Below are 20,809 nucleotides of genomic sequence, written 5' to 3' on the forward strand. Positions count from 1 at the left end.
TATATTCCCTCCCTGTATTAGACCTTCCAAAATGCATTACCTCACATTTGTCCGGAACAATGCGGATCGTACAAGCCATTCTCCCTTATAAATGTAGTTGACAAGCTACTGCCCAAGATTATGGCCTTGAGAATAAAGGATTGTATTCCTGGGGTGATAGGGGAGGACCAGATAGTTTTTGTGAAGGGGAGGTATTTAGCGGCGAACATTAAAAGGCTGCTAAATGTGATTGTGATGCCCTCCAAGGGAAGGGAGGTGGAGGTGATGGTCATCATGGATGCGTAGAAGGCCTTTTACCGGGTGGAGTGGGAATACTTATGGGGTGGTTTGGGTTTGGGCAGGGTTTTGTGGACTGGTGGCGAGCGAGCGGACAAACCGAGTGAGCTAGGATCATTTTAGGCTGCACTGGGGGATGAGACAGGGATGTCCTCTCTCCCCCCTGCTGTTTGCCTTGGCCATAGAGCTATTGGCAGTGGCACGGAGAGTGTCAAAGGACTAGCAGCGGATAGTACAGGGGAAGTGGAGCACAGGGTCTCGACAAATGTGGACAATCTACTTTTGTATATTTCTGACCCACTGGGAGGGGGGATTGGAGAGATTTTCGGGATCCTAGGGGAATTCGGCCGATTTTCGCAGTACAAATTGAATATGGCCAAGTGCGAGGTCTTTGTGATTCAGGCGAGAGAGCAGGAGAGATTGGAGGGGATGTCGTTCAAGGTGGTGGGAGGGAGATTTTGGTGTTTGGGTATCCAGGTGTTGCGGAGTGGGAACAGCTACACAAGTTGAATCTGGGTCGGTTGGTGGAGTAGATAAGGGGCTGGTTTAGCACACGGCTAAATCGCTGGCTTTGAAAGCAGACCAAGGCAGGCCAGCAGCACGGTTCAAATCCTGTACCAGCCTCCCCGAGCATGCGCCGGAATGTGGCGACTAGGGGCTTTTCACAGTAACTTCATTTGAAGCCGACTTGTGACAATAAGCGATTTTCATTTCAGATAAAGGCTGACTTTAGAAGGTGGTATATGCTCCCATTGTCACTGGTGGGGAGGGTGCAGAGGGTACAGATGATAGTTCTCCCAAGGTTTTTGTTTGTATTTCAGTGCCTGCTTATTTTTATTCCCAAGGCTTACTTTTAAGAGGGTGCATGCGGTGATCTCTGGGTTTGTATGGGCGGATAAGACCCCACGGGTAAAGAAGGCGCTGCTGGAGCGGGATCGAGGGAGGCTGGCCCTACTGAGTTTCAGGGACTACAATTGGGGGCAAACATAGCAATGGTTAGGAAGTGGGTAGTGGGGGTGGGAGCGGTTGGAAACGACCTGATGTAGGGGCACTGGTAACTGCACCTCTGCCGTTCTTGGCGGCCCAGTGGTAGTGGCTTTCATAGAATTTACAGTGCAGAAGGAGGCCATTCGGCCCATCGAGTCTGCACCGGCTCTTGGAAAGAGCACCCTACCCAAGGTTAGCACCTCCACCCTATCCCCATAACCCATTAACCCCACCCGACACTAAGGGCAATTTTGGACACTAAGGGCAATTTATCATGGCCAATCCACCTAACCTGCACATCTTTGGACTGTGGGAGAAAACCGGAGCACCCGGAGGAAACCCACGCACACATGGGGAGGGTGGGCAGACTCCGCGTGACCCAAGCCAGAATCGAACCTGGGACCCTGGAGTTCTGAAGCAATTGTACTATCCACAATGCTACCGTGCTGCCCCAAAGTTGAGGGTATGGGAACAGTGATGGAGGCACATGGGAGTGGAGGGGAGTCGGTATGGACACTTATTTGTGGCAACCACCATTTTGCACTGGGGGGGGGGGGGGGGGGGGGGGGGGGGGGTTGGGGGGGGGGGGGGGTTGGATGGGGGGTTTCGGAGGTGGAAGCGAGCTGGGATCGAGCGGTTTGGGGACCTGTTTATTGACGGCAGCTTTCCGAGCTTGGAGGAATTGGAGGAGGAGTTTGAGCTGCCCAATGGAAATGGGCTCCGATACCAGCGGGCAAGGGACTCTGCGCGGAGGGAGGTCCCGAACCTTCCGCACCTGCCGCCCAGGGGTTCCAGGACAAGGTTGTGTCAAAAACGGGATTGGAGTAGGGGAAGGTCTCGGAAATTTATAAAAATCTCATGGAATGGAACGGAGCCCCAGTAGGGGAAGTGAAGCGAATGTAGGAGGACGAACTGGGCAAAGAGTTAGAGGCGGGGTTGTGGGAGGATGCACTGAGCAGATTCAATGCGTTCTTCTGCTGTGCCAGGCTTAGCCTGATACGATTCAAGGTGGTCCACAAGGCGCATATGACTATGGCCCGTATGAGCAGGTTCTTTGAAGGGGTGGAATTAGGCGTGGGTGGTGTGCGGGAGGGCCCGCAAAACGTGTCCACATTTTTTGGGCATGTCCGAAGCTTATGGGATTTTGGCAAGGATTTGCCGATGTCATGTTAACGGTATTGAAGGCACGGGTGGTTCCTAGCCCAGAGGTGGCGATCTTTGGTGTGGCGGAAGCCCCGAGGGTCCAGTGGGCTAGAGAGACTGATGTTTTGGCCGTTGCTTACTGGTAGCCCAGAGACAGATCTTATTGGTGTGGAGGGAATCGGAACCCCTGAAATCGGGAGGATGAGTCAGTGACATGGCCGGGTTTCTCAGGCTTGAGAAGATCGTTTGCTCTGAGGTTATCGATGCTCGCCCGGAGGTGGCAGCCGTTTATTGACTTCTTTGGGGAAAAGTAAGCTGTCAGCAGAAATGGGTGGCGGGGGGGGGGGGGGGGGGGGGGGGGGAGGGGTGATGCATGATCAATTACACAAAGACGAGAGTTGGATGCAATCGAGGCTTTATTACACTAAGATGTGTGGCCTCCTACAGCAGCTGGCAAAGTGGCTGCTGTACTGGGAGCAGACATATTTATACTCCGCCTACTGGGCGGAGCCAGCAGGCAGGGAACTACCCCCATACCTGCAGTACAGGGCCTTACCACAAAACACCTACACCAACATCCTCTATGTTTAATATATACATCAGTGGTGACTACCACATTCACCCCCTGTTAAGATTGAGTCCGACGGGGGTGGTGGAGAACTATAAACAGGTAGACTTTCCAAAGCACAGAGAGCAAAAGAAATTGAGTCCAGCGGGGTGGAGGGGAAAATTATATACAGAGGGATGGGGTTTTAAAAGTCCAGGTCATTTTACAGATTCAGTCGGTCCGGAGTCTTGATCTGCCGTTGGGAGCGCCGCAGTGCTGGCGGTGATTCTGGTGTCGGTTTGGTCTTTGGTGACTCCGGGGGCGTGTCGAAATCCTCTTCATCCTCGGGTGTGGGCAAGGGGAGGACGGATTGTCCCGGAGCGGGGGCTGCGGTGGGGTGCATCGGGGGAGGGGAGGGTGTGTGGGGGAACCAGCTGGTGCCAGGTCCCTGAGGGAGACAGTATCTTGGCGGCCGTCGGGGTACGCTACATAGGTGTACTGTAGGTTGGCATGAAGTAGCTGTACCCTCTCAACCAACGGGTCCGCCTTGTGGAATCGTACGTGTTTACGGAGGAGTACGGGTCCTGGAGCTGCGAGCCAAGTCGGGAGCGACACCCCGGAGGTGGACTTCCTAGGGAAGGCAAAGAGACGTTCATGGGGTGTTTCATTAGTCGCGGTGCACAGGAGTGACCGAATGGAGTGCAGGGTGTCAGTGGGAGGCCGGGAGATTTCTGGACCGTAGGGCCAGCTGGACGGCCCTCCAGACCGTCCCATTCTCCCTCTCCACCTGTCCGTTTCCCCAGGGGTTATAACTGGTCGTCCTGCTCGAGGCAATGCTCCTGTTGAGCAGGAACTGACGCAGCTCATCGCTCATGAATGAGGATCCCCTGTCGCTGTGGACGTAGTCGGGGAAACCGAACAGAGCGAAGATTGTGTTGAGGGATTTGAGGACTGTGGCAGATGTCATGTCGGGGCATGGGATGGCGAAGGGGAATCTGGAATACTCATTGAACACACTGAGGAAGTACGTGTATGGTCGGTGGAGAGGAGGGGCCCTTTGAAGTCCACGCTGAGGCGTTCAAAGGGGCGGGAGGCCTTCACCAGGCGCGCACGGTCTGGCCGGTAGAAGTGCGCTTTGCACTCCGCGCAAACGTGGCAGTCTCTGGTGATAGCCCTGACTTCCTCGATGGAGTAGGGTAGATTGCGAGCCTTGATGAAATGGTAAAAACGTGTGACCCCCGGGTGACAGAGGTTGTCGTGCAGAGTCCGGAGTTGGTCCACTTGTGCGCTGGCACATGTACCTCGGGATAGGGCATCGGGGGGCTCGTTGAGCTTACCGGGGTGATACAAAATCTCGTGGTTGTAGGTGGAGAGCTCGATCCTCTACCTCAATATTTTATTGTTTCTGATTTTGCCCCGCTGTGTCTTGTTGAACATGAAGGCTACCGACCGTTGGTCAGTTGGGAGAGTGAATCTCCTGCCGGCCAGGTAATGCCTCCAATGCCGCACAGCTTCAACGATGGCTTGGGCCTCTTTGTCGGCGGAGGAGTGCCGAATTTTGAAGGAGTGTAGGGTTCGTGAGAAAAATACCACAGGTCTGCCTGTCTGGTTGAGGGTGACGGCTAGAGTGACGTCTGATGCGTCGCTCTCAACTTGAAATGGTAACATCTCGTCGACTGCGTGCATCGCGGCCTTGGCGATGTCAGCCTTAATACGGTTGAAGGCCTGGTGAGCGTGAGCCTCGGCCGTCAGGGGAAACAGAGTGGATTGAATGAATGGACGGGCCTTGTCCGCATAGTTTGGGACCCACTGGGCGTAATAAGAGAAGAACCCCAGGCATCGTTTGAGGTCCTTGGGGCAGTGGGGGAGGGGGTGTTCCATGAGGGGGCACATGCGGTCGGGATCGGGCCCCAGAACTCCGTTCTGGACCACATAGCTGAGGATGGCTAAGCAGTTCGCACTTCTCCTTATTCTAAGTTAGGTTGAGGAGAGTGGCGGTGTGGAGAAATTTGGCACGGTTGGCGTCATGGTCCTGCTGATCGTGGCCACAGATGGTGACATTGTCCAGGTACGGGAAGGTGGCCTGCACTCCATACCGGTCAACCATTCGGTCCATTTCCCGTTGGAAAACCGAGACCCCGTTGGTGACGCCAAAGGGAACCCTGAGAAAGTGGTAAAGGCGGCCATCTGCCTCGAAGGCAGTGTATGGGCGGACCGCCTTACGGATGGGGAGCTGGTGGTAGGCAGATTTCAGGTCCACTGTTGAGAAGACCCGGTACTGTGCAATCTGATTGACCATATAAGATACGTGTGGGAGGGGGTACACGTCGAGCTGCGTGTACCTGTTGATGGTCTGGCTGTAGTCCATGACCATCCTGTGTTTCTCCCGAGTTTTCACCACTGCCACTTGGGCTCTCCAGGGGCTGTTGCTGGCCTCGATAATGCCTTCCCGAAGCAGTCGCTAGACTTCAGACCTGATGAAGGTCCTGTCGTGGGCGCTGTACCATCTGCTCCTGGTGGCGACGGGTTTGCAATCCGGAGTTAAGTTTGCAAATAGGGAAGATGGGTCGACCTTTAGGGTCGCGAGGCCGCACACAGTAAGGGGTGGTATGGGCCCGCCGAATTTCAGTGTTAGGCTCTGGAGGTTGCACTGGAAGTCCAGGCTGAGTAGCAGGGCAGCACAGGGGTTGGGGAGGACGTAGAGGCGGAAGCCGCTGAACTCCATGCCCTAGACAGTGAGAGTGGCTATGCAGTACCCCCGGATTGCCACGGAGTGGGACCCAGAGGCCAGGGAGATTCTCTGGTTGGCGAGGTGTACCACGAGGGAGCAGCGCCTTACCGTATCGGGATGAATGAAGCTCTCGGTGCTCCCCAGGTCCAGCAGACAGGAGATCTCGTGCCCATCGATCTTCACTCTGGTGGAAGCAGTTGACAGGTTGTGTGGGCGAGACTGGTCAATCGTGACCGAGGTGAGACGCGGCTGGTCGTCGATGGTGGCAGGCGATGAGGTGCCCGGGGGACATGGATCCTGGTAAGATGGTGGCGCCCATGGGCCGCACGTGTCGTGGGGAAAACAAGATGGCGGCTCCTGATGATCCTGGGGAGAACAAGATGGCGGCACCCACAGGCCGCATGTGGTTCCAGGAGGGGAAGATGGCTGCGACCACTGGTTGCACGTGGGGGGAATCGGAACAATAGCGGCGACTGCGCGGCCTGGCACACCGCAGCAAAGTGTCCCTTTTTGCCACAGGCCTTGCAGCGCTGTCGGGGGTGTTTAGGTTGCCCACAGAAGTAACATTTGGGACCCCCGGGGTTGGTTGGCTGCCGCGTGGGGTTGGCTGAGGGGGGGGTCACTGGTGAGGTCCACGATGGGGCGGCCGTCTGCGGAGTCCACGATGCGCGGGGGGGGGGCGGGGGGGTGGGCGACGCGGCCGGGGGTGTAGGCCTGGATGTTGCGCGAAGCGACCGTAAGCGAGAGGGCTAGCTTTCTGTCTCCGCGAGGTCGAGCGTGGCCCCTTCTAAGAGGTGCTGTCAGATGTAATCGGACCTTATCCCTGTGACAAAAGCGTCTCTCATGAGCAAGTTCGAGTGTTCCAGGCAGTCACAGCCTCTAACTAGGGGAATCAGGGCACTCCAGAAATCTTCCACTGACTCACCGGGAAGTTGACGAGGAGTGGAGAGGATGTGCCTGGTGTGGAGTGTGTTAGTCCGTTGGGTGTAGTTTTCTTTCAGTAGCGCCATGGCTTCTGCGTAGATCGGCACGTCCTGGATAAGCGGAAAGACGTTGGAGCTCAGCCGCGTCGCGTGTAGAGGATCTGAATCTTCTGAGCTTCAGGAATTGGGTTTGGCGCAGACCCGGTGTACGCTTCGAAACAGGCTAGCCAATGTTGAAAGTCCTTTTTGGCGTTGTCTGATTGCGGATCCAGCTGCAGGCGATCCGGCTTGATGCGGAGGTACATCTTCTGAAAACTTAGTGTAATAAATTGATGCACGATCAATTACACAAAGGCGAGAGTTGGATGCAAACGAGGCTTTATTACACAAAGATGTGTGGCCTCCTACAACAGCTGGTGAAGTGCCTGCTGTACTGGGAGCACACATATTTATACTCTGCCTACTGGGCGGAGCCAGCAGGCAGGGAACTACCTCCGTACCTGTAGTACAGGGCCTTACCAGAAAACGCCTACACCAACATCCTCTATATACAATATATACATCAGTGGTGACTAGCACAAGGAGGGGGGGGGGGGGGGGTAAAGGGAAAGAGGGAAGCATGGAGGATTGGTTGAGGTGGGAAATAGTTAGTGGGAAAGGGGGATTGGGGAACTGTATGTAAGCCATGTTGGCTGGGTTTAGTTGTTGGATGGGTGTTATTTGTCATTTTTTCCTCTTGAAAATTGTTAAAATTATATATGCCTTAATAAAATATTTTCAAAACCAAATAATGTGTGGACCCTCAAACAGTTATAAGTACAGTACTCGCACTAAACGTACTCTAAAAGGGCTGGATTTTTAACTTCCGCAAGAGGCTGGAACAGAGGCAGACGGGTGGGGAATTTCCAACTCTGCCTCCAACGACATGTCTTAATGCGGTGAATTGGCCAAATTCAGGGTCCATTAAGTCCTGTTTTTAGACCCTGACTGGAATTTTACAATTTCCCTGAGCTGGAGGCAGGCGGCAGAAACAAGCAGGAGGACAACTCATTACATTCACACACAGCAAAGCAGGAAGGAAAACACCGAACATCTTTCACTTTCGATTTCAGATAATGAAATAATTGCTTATTACGTCAATAAAACACATAAAGATAAAAATATATTTTTTAAAGTTTCTATTTTTACAAACGTGAAGAAATCTGACATATAAAAGTGGTTTAGTGGTTCAGTGAGTTCGTAATGAATTATTGAAGCAGTTCAAAAACTAGTTACACCTCAGGTATCAATGTACAACTTTTTTTCAAAGGTTTTTGCAGCAAAACTAACAGAATGAAAGGGGAAGTTGCGTCAATTTCTCAGTCTACCTTACACTCGCTTCCTGATCCAGCTTTAGGCTGCAATGGATCACAAACCTCTGCGAGTCATTGCAGCAGCCGATAGTAATATGGGAATCGGTGTTGGTGGGAATTTGCCCTGGGTCCTACCGTGAGTATTGAAGTTTTCATCATCACTGTACAGGAGGGACCTGTCCCGGCTTGTGCCTTTAGAGTTGCGAGATATGGAAAGAGTTGCCAGCGTACAGAACGTTTTGCCACAGCGAGCTCCTTTCCCCGGGAATATTATGGAACGAGGCCAAACTCACCATTCTATTCTCATCCCACTTTCCTAGTCTAAGGCAAATAACCTCAGCCTATCCAGCCTCTCTTGATAGCTGAAACGCTCCAGCCCAGGCAACATCCTGGTCATTCTCGTTTACATCTTCTCTTGTGCAAGCACTTCCTATAGTAATATAATATCTTTATTGTCACAAATAGGCTTACATTAACGCTGCAATGAAGTTAATGTGAAAAGCCGCTTGTCTCCACATTCCGGCGCCTGTTCGGGTACTCTGAGGGAGAATTCAGAATGTCCAAATGATCTAATAGCTCGTCTTTCAGGGCTTGTGGGAGGAAACCGGAGTGTCTGCGGGAAACCCGCACAGACACGGGGAGAACGTGCAGACTCTGCACAGACAGTGACCCAAGCCGGGAATCAAACCTGAGCCTAGCGCTGTGAGGCCATAGTGCTAACCACTATGATACCGTGGTGACCAGAACTGAACACAGTACTACTTTTCATGCTATCAAACGGTCTAAGTTTTAACTTGTGATAAACGGGCGTTAGGCTACTTTCCTGCCCTGGACAGTCTGTATAAATTCTGTTTTTAAAAACAGCTCCTTAAACTAGCTAGTAAAGCTGCCCAGACATTTCCTCTTCACATAAACATTCTTACTAGTCCCACTGAGGGGCAGGACCAAAGCCAGTCTTTAATATAAGAAGTTTCCCAACACCAGGTTAATGTCCAACAGTTTTATTTGAAATGACAAGCTTTCAGAGCGCTGCTCCTTCATCAGGTGAAGTGGAGGCAGAAGTGGAGGCAGGTTGACAATCACAGCATATATAGGTAGAGACACAATTGCAAGATAATTACAGATTGGAATGTTTGGAACACGAGTCTTTACAAGTAAACAAATCTTTAAATCTTTTTGTTGTAAGAGTCACTAGCTTGCGGAGCACAGCTCCTTCATCAGGCGAATGAAGAAATACATATATAGACAAAGTCAACGATGCAATATAATACTTTGAATGTGAGTCTTTGCAGGTAATTAAGTCTTTACAGGTCCAGAAGGTGCGCCTGGAGTGAGTGATAATCACAGGTTATAAGGTGTGAATTGTCTCAAGCCAAGACAGCTAGTAGGATTCTGCAAACTCGCGCAGTATGGTGGGGGTTATGTGTAATGTGACATGAACCCAAGATCCCGGTTGAGGCTGTCCTCATGTGTGCGGAACTTGGCTACCAGTTTCTGCTCAGCGATTCTGCGTTGTCATGTGTCTTGATAGCCGCCTTGGCAAATGTTTACCCGAAGATTGGATGCTGAATGTCCTTGACTGCTGAAGTGTTCTCCGACTGTAAGAGAATACTCCTGTCTGACAATTGTTGCGTGGTGTCCGTTCATCCGTTGTCATAGCGACTGCATGGTCTCGCCGATGTACCACACCTCAGGGCATCCTTTCCTGCAGCGTATGAGGTAATCTAGCTGCCTTCGTCACTGTCGGCCTCTTTTACACTTCCCAGCACGGTGATGATGCAGGTCCAACTACAGTTCATGAACATCTGGAGCGAGTGTGAGATGTTGGCATGAGAACTGCCAACCTCATTTATGCTGTTGAATTGATTGGAATATATTGTACTGATCATGATTGACCGAGTAACAAGTCTAAACGTTTAAATGCTCACTGTGGCAATTTGGGTTACCATACGATCAGGCTGAGTGAAAGCTACTGGTAAGAGTGGGAGGCAAGATCCAGTCGTGATTCCAGATTATCGTTAATGATGATAAGATCTTGCCTGTTGTATCCTGCATGTTTATTATGTTTCTGATTCTCTTCTCAAGGAATGAATCTAAGTACTTTCTTTCGAGGATAACTGCTGTCTCCGCTCCAGGTATATTGGCACGTTGATGTAAACAAACTGCATTAAACTGTATCAAACTCCTGTTCTAGCTCCTGACTCCAATTAAGGTGAACTCAAACATAGACAATCCTGTTGAACTCTACCCCGGGTTTCTTGGTTCCTTGCTTTATCCCTTTGCCTGAGTGATAGTTTGGGGTAAAAGTGACTTTCCCCCAGTAAAGCAAGACTGAGCCAAGGGATGGACTTACAGGAACTGGGGAGGAACATTTCCCACCTGATGTCTGACACTGGATGTCCAAATGTACAAGTGACAGCAGGGAGCTGGTGACAATGGACCTCTCACTGATTTTTTCCTATGGCCAGTACAACACCTTTATAAATCACATTCAAAATCAAGATACAAATCATTTAACATCTTTTTCATAACCACCTCATAACTTACACCATCCGGAATTTTCTGCAATAACTTTTTTTGAGTTGTTCCTGGAATCAAAGATTGGCGGCATTATGATCATCCCAGGCCAGACCCCAACAGTGGCTAGGATACTGCAGAAACACAAAATATTTTATATTAATTTTGGAAGACTGTGAGGAAAGAATACCTTGCTCCACGAGGTATCCCTTAACTGGTATCTTTATTTCCACTCAAACAACAAAACTATCTCAGATCCCAATACACTTTTAAAAGCAGTTGGCACTCAGGAATACTTGCTGCACAGAGATGTCTTTTGAAAAGATAGAACTGAACCCTGTGAGACCAATGCATAATCTCTGGCTGTATTTCTTCAGAAATCTCTCAGCTTGCCTTCCAGCCACAGCCTAAAACTCTGAACCTCAACACCTGACTGCTTAAACCCGGCTCCTCCTAAAAATTACACCATCTCATTGAACTGAACACAATATCTCTAACTACTCTGCAAGGAACCCTCTTAATATAAACAAAATCCATTATCCCAAGCTTTTACGATGCTTTAATTGCAGTGCTGACTCTCCAAAACTGCAGCTGTCTTGTAAACCAGGATTTTTAAAAACAATGCTGCAGCAGTCATACACACATTAACCCAGGCTTTTAACCCTTACTGCACCAAATACATATAATACAATATATATTAAATTCCTACATTCAACACTGTCTGTGTGGAGTTAGCACTTTCTCCCCCTGTCTGCTTAGGTTTCCTCCGGGTATTCCGGTTTCCTCCCACAGCCCAAAGGTGTGCAGGTTAGGTGGATTGGCCATGTTAAATTGCCCCTTAGTGACAAAATGGTTAGGTTGGGTTACGGGGATAGGGTGGAGGTGTGGGCTTAAGTAGAACAAAGAACAAAGAAAATTACAGCACAGGAACAGGCCCTTCGGCCCTCCCAGCCTGCGCCGATCCAGATCCTTCATCTAAACCTGTTGCCTATTTTCCAAGGTCTACTTCTCTCTGTTCCCCGCCCGTTCATATATCTGTCCAGCTGCATCTTAAATGATGCTATAGTGCCCGCCTCTACCACCTCCGCTGGCAAAGCATTCCAGGCACCCACCACCCTCTGCGTAAAAAGCTTTCCACGCACATCTCCCTTAAACTTTTCCCCTCTCACCTTGAAATTGTGACTCCTTGTAATTGACACCCCCACTCTTGGAAAAAGCTTGTTGCTATCCACCCTGTCCATACCTCTCATAATTTTGTAGACCTCAATCAGGTCTCCACTCAACCTCTGTCTTTCCAATGAAAACAATCCTAGTCTACTCAACCTTTCTTCATAGCTAGCACCCTCCATACCAGGCAACATCCTGGTGAACCTCCTCTGCACCCTCTCTAAAGCATCCACATCCTTCTGGTAATGTGGCGACCAGAACTGCACGCAGTATTACAAATGTGGCCTAACCAAAGTCCGATACAACTGTAACATGACCAGCCGACTCTTGTACTTAATACCCCGTCCGATGAAGGCAAGCATGCTGTATGCCTTCTTGACCATTCTATCGACCTGCGTTGCCACCTTCAGGGTACAATGGACCTGAACTCCCAGATCTCTCTGTACATCAATTTTCCCCAGGACTCTTCCATTGACCGTATAGTCCTCTCTTGAGTTAGACCTTCCAAAATGCATCACCTCGCATTTGCCTGGATTGAACTCCATCTGCAATTTCTCTGCCCAACTCTCCAATCTATCTATATTTTGCTGTATTCTCTGACAGTCCGCCTCGCTATCTGCAACTCCACCAATCTTAGTATCATCTGCAAACTTGCTCATCAGACCACTTATACCTTCGTCCAGATCATTTATGTATATCACAAACAACAGTGGTCCGAGCACGGATCCCTGTGGAACACCACTAGTCACCTTTCTCCATTTTGAGACACTCCCTTCCACCACTACTCTCTGTCTCCTGTTGCCCAGCCAGTTCTTTATCCATCTAGCTAGTACACCCTGAACCCCATACAACTTCACTTTTCCATCAACCTGCTATGGGAGACTTTATCAAATGCTTTACTGAAGTCCATGTATATGACATCTACAGCCCTTCCCTCATCAATTAACTTTGTCACTTCCTCAAAGAATTCTATTAGGTTTGTAAGACATGACCTTCCCTGCACAAAACCATGCTGCCTATCACTGATAATTCTATTTTCTTCCAAATATGAATAGATCCTATCCCTCAGTATCTTCTCCAACAGTTTGCCTACCACTGACGTCAAGCTCACAGGTCTATAATTCCCTGGATTATCCCTGCTACCCTTCTTAAACAAAGGGACAACATTTGCAATTCTCCAGTCCTCCGGGACCTCACCCGTGCTCAAGGATGCTGAAAGATATCTGTTAAGGCCCCAGCTATTTCAACCCTCGCTTCCCTCAGTAACCTGGGATAGATCCCATCGGGTCCTGGGGACTTGTCCACCTTAATACCTTTTAGGCATTAAAAGGCTCCCCCTTCCTTATGCCGACATGACCTAGAGTATTTAAACATCCATCCCTAGCCTCAACATCCGTCATCTCCCTCTCCTTGGTGAATACCGATGCAAAGTACTCATTAAGAAGCTCACTCATTTCCTCTGACTCTATGCATAAATTCCCTCTTTTGTCTTTGAGTGGGCCAATCCTTTCTCTAGTTACCCTCTTGCTCCTTATATACGAATAAAAGGCTTTGGGATTTTCCTTAACCCTGTTAGCCAAAGATATTTCATGACCCCTTTTAGCCCTCTTTATTGCGCGTTTGAGATTTGTCCTACTTTCCCGATATTCCTCCAAAGCTTCATCAGTTTTGAGTCGCCTCGAAGTAGGATGCTTTTTCCAAGGGCTGGTGCAGACTTGATGGGCCAAATGGCCTCCTTCTGCACTGTAAATTCTATGATCACACATGTAAAACTGAAATGGAGGATAGTTCAGATAAAGATGTGATACATTCCCACAAGGTGAAGCAGTAGGCCTAACAGAACCAGTGTTCCCCGGATGATGAAAGAGATCGCATTCTGCCAATTCGATTCACTCCACATGATATCAAGCAATGGCTGAAGGCACTGGATATTGCCAATGCAACAGGAAACAGAGTTGGATTTATTGGGGCTCAAGGAATGAAATGAGGTCCACTGCCTTTCTTAATCTATATTAATGGCTTGTGCTTGGGTATGCAGGTCACAATTTCAATATTTTCAGATACACAAACGTTGAAAGATTATGAATAGTGAGGAGAGTGATGGACTTCACTAGGGCAGAGACAGGCTGGTGAAATGGGCGGATACTTGGCAGACAAAGCTTAATGCAGAGAAGTGTGAAGTGATACATTTTGGTAGAAAAAACAAGAAGGTGCCATATAAAATAAAGGATACAATGCTAAAGGGAGTGTCAGAGCAGAGACCCTGGAGGTGTATTTATTTACTGATAGGGAGGGAGAACAATACAAAGTGGGGGAGGAGGGGTGCACAGGGTGGATTGGTGCCACAGGAATGGGGGTGGAGAGGGAGGGTGGGCAGTGCTCTTGATGGAAGCAGGTCTCTTTCCCTGTTTGCAGGGGCCTGGAGTATATGTGCATGAATTGTTAAAGGTAGCAGTTCAGATTGCCCAGACCTACTGCAATTCATATACCGCTGCAACTGGTCCACAGCAGACACCATCTCCCTGGCCCTACACTCATCCCTGGAGCATCTTGAAACAAGGACTCCTACATCAGTCTCCTATTTATTCAATACAGCCCCGCCTTCAACATCATAATCCCAGCCAAGCTCATATCAAAACTCCAAAACCTAGGACTTGGCTCCTCCCTCTGCAACTGGATCATCGACTTTCTGACTCATAGACCACAATCAGTAGGGTAAACAACAACACCTCCTCCACGATAGTCCTCAATGCCGGGGCCCCGCAAAGCTGTGTAATTAGCCCCCTACCATACTTCCTACACATTCATAACTGCATGGCAAACTTTGGCTCCAACTCCATCTACGTTTGCTGATGACACAATAATTGTGGGTCGGATCTCGAACAATGATGAGTCTGCTGTGTTCTCTGTTTCACGGAGACATGGCTCACTCCTGCGTCTCGGAGTGTGCCCTACAACCAGAGGGCTTCTGAATCCATCGAATGGACCATACGGAGGTCACAGGCAAGGCTAGGGTAGGTGGGGTCTGCCTCCTAATCAACACCTCCTGGTGCCTAGATGTTGCAACACTAGCGAGTTTCTGCTCCCCGGACCTAGGATATCTGACTCTAAAATGCTGCCCCTACGACTTTCCGCGGGAGTTCAGCTCCGTTATCCTGACGGCAGTTTACATCCCACTCCATGCGAACGTGAAAATCATACTGGATGAAATATTCACCACCACAGGTAGCCTTGAAACGAAACATCCCGAGGCCTTGTTCATTGTAGCTGGGGACTTCAATCAGACAAAGCTCAAGGGCATACTACCAAGTTACCACCAACACGTCACCTGTTCCACCAGAGGCCCAAACATCCTGGACCACTGCTACACAAATATCAAACATGCCAACTGCTCTATCGCCCGCCCACACTTTAGCAAATCTGACCACAGGTCTGTGCTCCTGCTCCTGGCTTATAAGCAAAAACTGAAGCGGGAGAATCCGTCAAAGAAAGTCGTGCATTGTTGGTCTGCGAAATCGGATGATCTCCTACGGGACTGCTTAGAGTCAGTATTTAAAAACTCTGTGACCAGCCTGAACGAATTTCGCCACTACAGTAACTGACTTCATTCGTAAGTGTGTAGAAGACTATGTGCCAAAGAAGCAAATCCGCGTGTTTCCCAACCGGAAACCCTGGATGAACAGGATATCCACTGTTTGCTGAAGTCTAGGTCTGAGGCGTTCAAGTCAGGCAACCCTGACCTCTACAATAAAGCCAGACATGATCTAAAGAAATCCATCAAAGATACCAAAAGACAGTACCGGACCAAGCTTGTGTCCCAGGCTAGCAACACGGATCCCCGCCGTCTATGGCAAGGTCTGCAAAACATAATAGGCTACAAGATGAAAGCATGTAAAATTGTCGGCTCCAACGCACCCCTCCCTGATGAGCTCAACACATTCTATGCCCGCTTTGAGCAAGAAGTCAGCGAGAGCGAGCCCTCCACCCCAGAAGACCACGGATGAACTTGTATCTGAGATCACCACTACAGACGTCAGAGCAGCCTTCTCGAAGGTCAACCCACGGAAAGCCACTGTCCTGGATGGGGTACCCCGACGAGCACTCAGGTCGTGCACGGATCAGCTGGCAGGGGTATTTGCAGACATCTTCAACCTCTCTTTACAACAATCTGAGGTCCCTATCTGCTTCAAGAAGATGACTATCATCCCTGTACCAAAAAGAAGTCAAGCAGCGTGCCTTAATGACTATCGTCCAGTGCCTCTGACATCCATCATTATGAAGTACTTTGAAAGATTAATCATGGCACGAATTAACTCCAGCCTCCCAGATTGCCTTGATTCACTACAGTTCGCTTCCTGCTGCAACAGGTCCACAGCAGACGCCATCTCCATGGCCCTGCACCCTACCCTGGAACACCTGGTTAACAAAGACACCTATGTCAGACTCCTATTTATTGACTACAGCTCAGCCTTCAACACCATCATTCCCATGAAACTCATCTCCAAACTCCGTAGCCTTGGTCTCGGCTCCTCCCTCTGCAATTGGATGCTGAACCCACAGGCCACAATCAGTAAAGATAGGCAACAACACCTCCTCTACGATCATCCTCAACACCGCTGCCCAAAAAGGCTGTGCCCTCAGCCCCCTATTATACTCCTTATACACCTATCACTGTGTGGCCAAATTTCCCTCCAACTCGATTTTCAAATTTGCTGATGACACCACTATAGTGAGTCGGATTTCAAACAATGACGAGACAGAGTACAGAAATGAGATAGAGAATCTGGTGAACTGGCGCAACAATAATAATCTCTCCTTCAATGTCAACAAAACGAAGGAGATTGTCATCGACTTCAGGAAGCGTAGTGGAGAACATGCCCCAGTCTACATCAATGGGAACGAATTAGAAAGGGTCGAGAGCTTCAAGTTTTTAGGTGTACAGATCACCAACAACCTGTCCTGGTCCCCCCATGCCGATACTATAGTTAAGAAAGCCCACCAACGACTACTTTCTCAGAAGACTAAGGAAATTTTGCATGTCAGCTACGACCCTCACCAACTTAGAAAGCATTCTTTCTGGTTGTATCACAGCTTGGTATAGAGCCTGCTCTGCCCAAGACCGCAGGAAACTACATAAGGTTGTGAATGTAGCCCAGTCCATCACGCAAACCAGCCTCCATCCATTGACTTTATCTATAATTCCCGCTGCCTCAGAAAGGCAGCCAGCATAATTAAGGACCCCACGCATCCCGGACATACTCTCTTCCACCTTCTTCCGTCAGGAAAAAGATACCAAAGTTTGAGGTCACGTACCACCGACTCAAGAACAGCTTCTTCCCGTCTGCCATCAGACTTTTGAATGGGCCTACCTCGTATTAAGCTGATCTTTTCTCTTCACCTTGCTATAACTGTAACATTATATTCTGCAGTCTTTCCTTCCTTCCCTATGTACGGTATGCATTGTTTGTCCAGCATGCAAGAAACAATACTTTTCACTGTCTACTAATACATGTGACAATAATAAATCAAATCAAATCAAAGTCAGAATACAGGAGGTATTTCGAGAAACTAGTGGAGTGGTGTAACAACAACACTCTCTCCCTCAATGTCAGCAAAACTAAAGAGCTGGTCAGTGACTTCAGGAAGCAAAGGACTGTACACACCCCTGTCTGCATCAACGGGGCCGAGGAGATGGTTGACAGCTTCAAATTCCTAGGTGTCCACATCACCAACAATCTGTCCTTGTCCACCCACTTCGGAGCCACGACCAAGAAAGCACAACAGCGCATTTGCTTCCTCAGGAAACGAAGGAAATTCGGCATGTCCACATTGACTCTGATCATCTTTTACAGATGCACCATAGAAAGCATCCTATCTGGCTTCATCACAGCCTGGTATGGCAACTGCTCGGCCCAAGACCGTAAGAAACTATAGAGAGTGGTGAACACAGCCCAGTCCATCACACAAACCTGCCTCCCATCCATTGACTCCATCTACACCTCCTGCTGCTTGGGGAAAGCGGGCAGCATAATCAAAGACCCCCCCCCCCCCCCCCCCCCCCACCCCCCCACGCGGATTACTCACTCTTCCAACTTCTTCCATCGGGCAGGAGATACAAAAGTCTGAGAACACGCACTAACTGATTCAAAAACAGCTTCTTCCCCGTTGTTACCAGACTCTTAAAAAACTCGTTCAGCCTCAACTGAGGTGTTTTTTTGTGGGGATATCATCCGGCCATGGCCAGCAGGATCTTCCGGAAGAACCGGGTTTCCCAGTGGCGTGAGATGGATCCAATGGGAAACCCCAATGACACTGGTGGGACCAGACAATGTGGCTGTCTGCCACCGCTGGGCTGCCTCCAGTGTTGAGAAACACGGTGTGTGTGCGTGTGTGTGTGGGGATGGGGGGGGGGGGGGGGGGAAAGGATGGGACAGAACCCCCCCCCCCCCCTCCCCGCCCCATTATGATCAATTCTGAGCATTGGAATTCAGGAAGGATGTGAGGGTTTTAGAGTGGACTCAGAAAAAATTCTGAAAATGGCTGTGAGGGTCAAAGAATTACGAGGAGAGATTAGAGCTAAAAGGTGTTGTTCTCCTTCGAGAAGAGAAGGATTTGATGGGGATGGTCAAAATCAACGAATCGATAGGGCGAAACTGTTCCCATTGTTGGAAGGATTGAGAACCAGAGGATACTGATATAAGGCGAATAGCAAAAAAAAACAATGGTGACCGGAAGAAAAACCTTTTTCCACAGCGAGTGGTTAGGGTCTGGAGTGTGGTGGAGGCAGGTTCAATCGTGACCTTCGAAAGGGAATTAGCTTTGCACCCGTAGAGAGAACAATTACAGGGCAATGGAGAAATGAGTGGCTAGTGGGACTAACTGTGTGTCATTCTTCAAAAAAGTCAGCAGACTCAATGGGCCGAATGGCCTCCTGCTGTGCTGCGGGCATTCGAATGAAACAGATCACGAGGGTCATTTTCCACTATTTTAATTTCAGGCAAGAAAAACCTAGTGATCTGCGGTAGAAGAAGTGCCATCAAAGGTGGTTCATCTTTGCCAAATTGCTACACTGTAGTTTTAAGCAGAACATTGAGGTAAGTTGCACATGACTCAATATAGAGAAATTTGACTTAAAAAGCACGCAAATGGTGTCACCTTCATTCTCACTGTGGGACAGTGGTTAGCACATTGCCAGGTTCCCGGTTTCAATTCCAACCACGGATGACTCTTTGTGTGGAGTTTGCATGTCCTCCCTGTTTCTGCGTGGGTTTCCTCTGGGTGCTCTGGTCTCCTCCCATAATAAAAAGATGTGCAGGTTAGGTAGTTTGGTCATGCTAAATTGCCCCTAGAGTCCAAAGGTGTGTAGGTTAGGTTGCGGGGATAGGGGGGAGAGGGCAGGTAGAGTGCTATTCGAAATGTTGGTGCAGAACTGATGGGCCGAATGGCCTCCTTTTAGCACAGGGCTAAATCGTTGGCTTTGAAAGCAGATCAAGGCAGGCCAGCACCACGGTTCAATTCCCGTACCAGCCTTCCCGAACAGGCGCCGGAATGTGGCGACGAGGGGATTTCTACAGTAACTTCATTTGAAGCCTACTTGTGACAATAAGCGATTTTCTTTTCATTTCATTTCCTACACTGTAGGAATTCTGTAATTTTCACTGGAAAACTGACAACTTCCAGTGAACTGGGTGGGGAGGGCGGGGCGGGGGGGGGGGGGGGGGTGGGGGGGGGGGGTGGGGGGTTAGGAAGGCCTTTAAATTTTTGTAATGTAAATTTTTAATGGATTGAATTGTAATTTTGTTTGAAGTGTTGCCCACCTGTCACCTGAGCTCAGCAACCCTGCTCCATGACAGCCCATGGCTAACCTTCCTTTCTTCAGCAAGGTTGTTGAAAAGAATGACACTTCCCCATTTCCCTGCTGCTGTCATGAACTCCAAATATAAAAGTAGCAGCCATTTTTCAGATGCATTTTGGGTGAAAGTTGGGGAAAATAAGTCAGATGACCGACAGCCCTTTGATAAATTAATAATCCAAAATGGCGAGACTTCAGTGGAGTGTCAAAGAGGTTTGAGACTCAACCAATGAGGAAACTGCTCCATGTGATGGATTATCCTTGAAGACAGATTCCCCCCCCCCCCCCCCCCCAATGTTCAGGCAGCATTCTTGACCCATCAGGCAGTGTAAAATTATTATGGGCCCAATTTTAATTCTGCTCGTAGGCTGGTTTTGAGTTAGATAAAGTCTTACCCATCGGACTGAATCTTCCCAGACTCACTCTGCCCCCCCGAAGGCAAGACTGAGAGGAAAGTTGAAAAGGATAGCATCCCAGGGCTGGTTTAGCACAGTGGGCTAAGACAGCTGGCTTGTAATGCAGAACAAGACCAGTAGTGCGGGTTCAATTCCCGTTCCAGCCTCCCCGAACAGGCGCCGGAATGTGGCGACCAGGGCCTTTTTAAAAAAAATATTTTTATTCTCCTCCTTTTTCACATTTCTCCCAAATTTACATCCATCAACAATAAACAATAATCAGCAACAAATATGTCGATCCCCATAACAACGATCCCATCCTCCCACCAAACCCCAAACATTAGCCCGCATGTTTACATAAACAAATGACAAAAAGGGATCAGGGAATACCCATAGTCACCCTTAATATACACAGCCCCCCCTCCCCCCAACCCTCCCACCCATCCACCCAACTAATGTTCGATGTTATCCAGTTCTTGAAAGGGCATAATGAATAATGCCCATGAATTGTAGAAACCCTCCGTCCTTCCCCTCAGTTCAAACTTAACCTTCTCAAGAGTCAAGTATTCCAACAGGTCCCCCCACCACGCCAGGGCACAGGGTGGAGAGGTTGCCCTCCATCCCAACAGGATCTGCCTTCGGGCAATCAATGAGGCGAAGGCTACGATATCTGCCTCCGCCCCCGTTTCCAACCCTGGCTGGTCCGACACCCCGAATATGGCCTCTCGGGGACCCGGGTCCAGTTTCACGTGCACCACCTTGGAGATTACCCGATAAACCTCCTTCCAGTAATCATGTAGCTTTGGACAGGACCAAAACATATGAACGTGATTAGAGGGGGCCTCCCCCGCAACGTTCACACACATCTTCTACTCCTTCAAAGAATTGGCTCATCCACTTGAGGTGTCATCTGTACACC

The 20,809-nt window shown here is 49.4% G+C and overlaps 1 protein-coding gene across 1 annotated transcript in view; it reads left to right on the forward strand.

Moving 5' to 3' along the window:
- The first annotated feature begins 7,906 nt into the window (after window positions 1-7,906).
- Window positions 7,907-20,809, forward strand: part of zgc:153031 (uncharacterized protein LOC557552 homolog) — a 28,174-nt gene continuing 15,271 nt past the window's right edge. The window contains exons 1-3 of the mRNA XM_038781277.1: window positions 7,907-8,095; window positions 10,045-10,094; window positions 18,641-18,737. Of these exons, the coding sequence (XP_038637205.1) occupies window positions 8,010-8,095; window positions 10,045-10,094; window positions 18,641-18,737 (233 nt within the window). The 5' untranslated portion in view covers window positions 7,907-8,009. The remainder of the gene's footprint in view (window positions 8,096-10,044; window positions 10,095-18,640; window positions 18,738-20,809) is intronic.

Source organism: Scyliorhinus canicula, chromosome 20, assembly GCF_902713615.1.
Source record: "Scyliorhinus canicula chromosome 20, sScyCan1.1, whole genome shotgun sequence".
Classification (NCBI taxonomy): Eukaryota; Metazoa; Chordata; class Chondrichthyes; order Carcharhiniformes; family Scyliorhinidae; genus Scyliorhinus; species Scyliorhinus canicula.